The sequence below is a fragment of the Mus caroli genome, chromosome 10, assembly GCF_900094665.2.
Source record: "Mus caroli chromosome 10, CAROLI_EIJ_v1.1, whole genome shotgun sequence".
Classification (NCBI taxonomy): domain Eukaryota; kingdom Metazoa; phylum Chordata; class Mammalia; order Rodentia; family Muridae; genus Mus; species Mus caroli.
In genome coordinates, this window is record NC_034579.1 from 37,120,342 (window position 1) to 37,126,619 (window position 6,278).

At 45.0% G+C, this 6,278-nt stretch overlaps 1 protein-coding gene across 1 annotated transcript in view; it reads right to left on the bottom strand.

Moving 5' to 3' along the window:
- The window catches only part of LOC110303781, a 178,813-nt gene that overhangs the window by 119,607 nt on the left and 52,928 nt on the right, over positions 1-6,278 (bottom strand). Inside the window, exon 11 of the mRNA XM_021174996.2 lies at positions 3,336-3,497. Within this exon, the coding sequence (XP_021030655.2) occupies positions 3,336-3,497 (162 nt within the window). The remainder of the gene's footprint in view (positions 1-3,335; positions 3,498-6,278) is intronic.

Below are 6,278 nucleotides of genomic sequence, written 5' to 3' on the forward strand. Positions count from 1 at the left end.
CTTAAAAAAAAAAAAAAAAAAAAAAAAAAAAGAAAACCAAGCCTGTTCCTTTCCCTGTTCCCTGCTTGAACTCAGCCCAGGTCTAGAAGATGTCAGTCAAGCGTTCCTGAGCCCCACACCGAGCCTGTAGGTCTAGGTTTGGTTTTATTTCTTTGTGGGGTTTTGTTTTGTTGTTGACACAAGATTTCACCATGTACCCTAGGCTGGAGTTCATTATATAGCCCATGCTGACCTCCAATTCTTGATTCTCTGGTCTCTGGTTCCCTTGTACTAGGATTACAGGCATGCACCATCATATCTGATTTAAGGATGAGGGTATGTATGCATGTGCACATGTGTGTGTGTGTGCGTGTGCGTGTGTGTGCGCTGGTTCATGTGTATGTAGAGGCTAGAGTTCATGTGTGAATGGTGTTCTCCAGGAGCAGTCCATCTTGATTTTGGAGACAAGGTCTCTCAGTGGCACCTCTCACTCACTGATTAGACTAGACTGACTAACCAGCAAGTCCCAGCAATCTGTCTGTTTCTACCTCCTTAGTGCTGGGATTTCAAGGAGGTTCCATCATGCCCAGCTTGGACTTTAGGCTTCCTTGTCAAGCATTTTATCAGCTGAATTCTCTTCCTAGATCCCAGGCCTGGTTTTTAATAAAAGAAGACTTCTGGGCTGAAGAGATGGCTCAGGGGTTAAGAGCACCGACTGCTCTTCCGAAGGTCCTGAGTTCAAATCCCAGCAACCACATGGTTGCTCACAACCATCCGTAACAAGATCTGACACCCTCTTCAGGAGTGTCTGAAGACAGCAACAGTGTACTCACATTAAATAAATAAATAAATAAGTTTAAAAAAAGAAGACTTTTGGCTAGAGCTACTCACGGGTGGCCACGTGACCTATAGCATACTTGAAAAGTAGCATGATCTATGGCATGGTATTGAAAAGAACAGCAGAGAGGCTAGGGAGATGGCTCAGTCAGCCAAGGCTTGCTGTACAAACATGAAAATACAGTACCTATGTAAAATCTGTGCACCTTTCCTGTCCAGAACTCCAACAGTTGTCAAGGTCATGATAAGGAGGGGGAGATGGGGAAGTATAAAAGGCCAGATGAGACCTGACAGGTACAGTTAAATTCAAATTGGGGAGCTGGTGAGAAGGGTGGAGCAGAGACAGACAGAGTGGGCAGTTTGCCTGCACCTACTGTAAGCATCAGGTTGGATGCACCTTAGTAACATATACGAGTGGCAGTAACTTTTCTATAAGCCTTGAGTGTAACTAAATAACCATTTTATTCAAAGTGGAAACCTTAAAGAAAGCTTTAGGGGTGGGGTGAACAGTTTCCCTCTGAGGTGGTGCCATAATGAACTAAGGATTGCATCCTTTCAGGGGTAGAGGTGCCCTGAGCTCTGCCCTCCTCTGTCCAGCACCCAAGAAGCTCAGAGATACCTAGCATTGAGTATCCAGCACTGAGTGCCCAGCACTGAGTACCCAGCACTGAGTGCCCTGTCGCTTCTGCCCCACCCCCACCCTCTGTCCTGTCAGTCTGGCTGAGGAAGCAGAGGACTCAGATACTTTTAATGTGCCTTTGCTGGTATACAGTCCTTTTTTGTTTGTTTGTTTGTTTTGTTTTGTTTTTTTGAGACAGGATTTCTCTGAGTAGCCCTGGCTGTCCTGGAACTCACTCTGTAGATCAGGCTGACCTCGAACTCAGAGATCCGCCTGCCTCTGCCTCCCAGGTGCTGGGATTAAAGATGTGCACCACCACTGCCCGGCGGTATACAGCCCTCTTGACAGTAACATATACCACAGTGCAAAATGGCAACTGCAGCCCTCAGCACCAGTGAGATGCCAGCTGAGGAGAGAGTGTTGTGATGGCTGGGCGCTCTGTGAAGGAATCTGGGAGGCAAGGTGGTCACTTCTACTGCTGACCTATGTGGTCAGTTCATTTCTCATTGCGCACTCTCAAGGTCTGTTTCAACAGATTAAATCTAAGGAGAGAGAGAGAGAGAGAGAGAGTGTGTGTGTGTGTGTGTGTGTGACACTCTAGTAGAACACATTAGAACCCTTCTTCAGGTCCCACTTCCTCCAGCCTGGGCTGGCCGTCCAGGGCTTTCCCAGTATTCTCAGTTTCCCTATACCTTTGGCTTTCTACAACTGTTCGTCACTCTAAAAAGTCCTATTGGGAAAGCTAGAGCAGCAGAATTGTGTGAAAGGAGCTCTCCGGCCTGTTGGCCATGTGGCTCTCTCTGATGGTCTTGCAGGGTCACCACAGAGCTCCTCACAGGCCCTCTCACCTTCTGTGTGAGAATGCAGACAAACACTCACCTCTTTCACCCAGCAAGACCCAGTCCCAAGTGCCTGCATCCTAACCTTTTACACCCACAAACTCCTCTTACTCACATCAGGGGAGGTGACACCACACTCCCTTTCTCAGGGCCACTCCTCTGCCCTGCTTCGTCATGCCCTCCCCCCTCACTCCCCAGTTCACCTATCTCCCATTTCCCTTCTTCCATCTTTTCCTTTCAGACTATGAGCATAGTTGGGTCTTCCCATGCTAAGGAACAAATAATAGCAAATTCTAGTTTCAAAAGCAAAGGGCACCAAGGTCAAGACAAATGGCTGCTGACGCTGTAAATGTCCTCTCTTCACAACAGCTGTCTGACTGGCTTTATGCCTCTCTCAGACAACAGTCCTCTGAGTGGTTCCCGAATTTGATCTTTTCCTTCTTCAATCTAACCCACATGCTGCTGCCACACAAATTCCCCTAAAACACCCTTCTACATATATCACACCCTTTATGGGACGCAGCACTCTTGAGTCGAGAGTTTATGGCATTCATAACCTGCCTTTCCTACTGCATCCAAAGGGCAGTTTGTCTTTAGTGTCTTTCACATGAGTCTTCCTCTCCCCCTCATATGCTATCTCCTCTGAGATACCCTCATGATAATCTCGCTCTACCATTTATGTTAAATCTCTTCTTATTTTTGGTGTTTCCCACTGCTAACAGCACATAGTGTTCCATTGGCTGGGCACTCTGCTCTGGTCACCATGGGACTCGCAGCGTTGCTGATGTGGATCTGTGGAAGCCTTTGGCTGGAAGAACGAGAGCAATACAGTACACATCTGTAGGTTCCTCTCTCTGAGTAGCACTGCTGCTCTCTTATTCTTATTTATTCTGAATTATCATATAAGTATTATACATTTATTATTATTATTATTATTATTAACTATCATGGTAATTAAGCTGCACAGATAATAGAGCTTTGATGCAGAGGGTGAATTGCTGAAGGTGACACATGGGGCCAAAGGGAGCCAAAGGCAAATGGACTGTGTGTTCCTGTCCTACCTGGTAGAGTTTGGGGTTGCTATATATATTCTTCCAGACTTGGTCATAGTTGCGCGGATGCGGAGGCTGAGCAGGTGGGAGAGATGGGTGATTCGGAGCCATAGGCACTGTCTTTGCAGCATGGTCCTGGAGAACTTGCATGACTCTCACGGGGTCAGAAATCTTAAATAGAACAAGGAGAGGAGATTAGGTAAGTAGACACAAGAAGGCGGCTTATCTCTTTTTGTAAACTTAATTTTTTTGTGTGTGTATTGTGTGTGAGTGTAGGTGAGTGGGTGGCACAGCATAGATGTGCAGGTCAGCGAGTGATTTTTGAGACAGGTTATTCCTTCCATCGTGTGTATCTAGGGAATCAAACCCAAGTTGTCAGACTTAGCAGCAAGAGCCTCTTCACTGGCCCCTGGATCCCTTCTCTTCAACAGGAATCTGGAAAGAGCCTTGAGTGGGACATCATTCTATTAAAAACATCCAGGCTGAGGATACAGCCTGTGTGAGTGCTTGCCTGGCTGGCATGGAATTACAGGTTCTCTCTCCAGAGCCATATGTGCCTGCCGTGGGTGGTACATACCTGCAATCCCAGTACTTTAGGGGTAGATGACAGAGGATCAGAATCTAAGGTCTTCCTTAGCTACATAAGTAAGTTTGAGGCCAGACTAGGACATAGGATATAGACCCCATGTTAAAGATTAATTAAACTCAAACATTATGGTTACCTAAATACATTCATCCATTTGACACCATGTAAATTCAGATGGATGTGCCCCCAGCATATTTAAAATTCAGATAGCATCCTCTCAAGTGTTACACCAGTGAAAAGAGAACCCCACCTCCCCCCATCAGCTCTTGGTGCAAACCTGTCCTCTGTTAGGAAGCTTCAGGAGATGAAGAAGGTGGCAGCAGGATGGCGTGAGGCAGCCTGTGCTTCCTAAGGACACAGACGTGAATCCATTTCCCTGACTTTTCCACATGGAACAGAGCAGGTGTTGTGAGTTTAGGTGGAAAAATCATCATAAAAGTCACATGGAGAGGCTGGCGAGATAGCTCAGTGGTTAAGAGCACCGACTACTCTTCCGAAGGTCCCGAGTTCAAATCCCAGCAACCACACGGTGGCTCACAACCATCCGTAACGAAACCTAATGCCCTCTTCTGGAGTATCTGAGGATAGCTACTGTGTACTTACATATAATAAATAAATAAATCTTTTTTAAAAAATTGCGGAAAAAAAAGTCACATGGAATCTCAAAGAACTCTCTAAGAACCAGATAATTTAAAAGAGGGAAAAAGGCTGGGGGACTCACATTCCCTGAGTTCAGAAAGTATTTCAGATGAATAGTCATCAAAATAATGTGTCATTGGCATAAGGACATGCTACAGGTCGATGGAGCTCAGAGGTAAACACCAAGACCAACCAAGTAGGAAAAGTTATGGTCTGCAATGATGATGCGGGAAAAACCAAATAGTCAAATGCAGAACAGTGAAATGTTATTCTTGCATGCAGAAATTAACTGCAAATGAATTACAGACAAAAAGTTAAGCCCTGAAAATATAAAACTCTTAGAAGAAGCTTCATAAGACTGGATTTGGCAAATTTTTTCTGAGTTAAAAATTTTATCTTTAAGCCGGGCATGGTGGCGCACGCCTTTGATCCTGGCACTCTGGGAGGCAGAGGCAGGTGGATTTCTGAGTTCGAGACCAGTCTGGTCTACAAAGTGAGTTCCAGGACAGCTAGGGCTACACAGAGAAACCCTGTCTCGAAAAACAAAACAAAAAATTTATTTTTAGATTTATTTTATTTAACATGTTTGAGTGTTTTACCTGCATTTATATATGTGTACTACATATGTATCTGGTGCCCCTGAAGGTCGAAGAGGCGTCAGATCCCCTGGAACTGGAATTATAGATGGTTGTGAGCCATCATATAAGGACTGGGAAACAATCTCAGGCCCATTGCAAAAGCACTAAGTGCTTTAAGTGGTGCACCCCTCTCCAGCCCCTGGGCTGGTTATTTCTGTACTGTTCAGTTTTGAGAAAGGAGACTACAGACAGGAGAAACACTTTCTAGTCATACATCTGATAAAGGAAATGCAATATATAAAGAGCTTCTGCAATCTAACAACATAACATAAATTACTGAATAAAATTTAAAATCAAGGCAAAAGACTTGAACAGACACATTCTAAATATGATTATGGATGGTAGGCTGCATGTGTACAAACAGCCAAGAAGCATATGGAAATAAACAAAACGTCACCTGAGGAATGCAGCCATTAGGAGGACACTACTGAAGGAAATGTAGAACAGCCATTGTAGGTGAGGGTGTGGCAAAACTGGAATGCCTGCCTACTGCTGTTTGCAACAATAAACATGAGACTTAATGTGTGTCTCGGCTGTTTCACTTCTGGATATACACCCAAAAGAATTGAAGACAAGACGCCAGGTATTTTCAACCCTGTGTTCATTTGTAACAGAATCCCATGAGCTGTACCAACAGGTGGATGAACAGACCTTAGTAAATACTTACAGGGGATTACTATTCAGCCTTGAAAGAGAGGACACTTCTGACAAATGTTCCAATATAGATGGATACCCTACAAGACATTGTGCTGACTGGAGTAGGCCAGTCATGAAAAGGTTAAGTGTTGCCTGAGTAGGCTCATATGAGGTTTCTAAAGAGTCAAGTTCCTCAGAAGAGGAACTAGGGGAGTTGTTCAGAGAGCGGGGAAGGGGGGTGGTGGTGGGGGGAAGGGGATGCTGGGGAAATGTTCAATTCAGGCAGTGTCTTAGTCAGGGTTTCTATTCCTGCACAAACATCATGACCAAGAAGCAAGTTGGGGAAGAAAGGGTTTATTCAGCTTACATTTCCATACTGCTGTTCATCACCAAAGGATGCAGGACTGGAACTCAAGCAGGTCAGGAAGCAGGAGCTGATGCAGAGGCCATGGA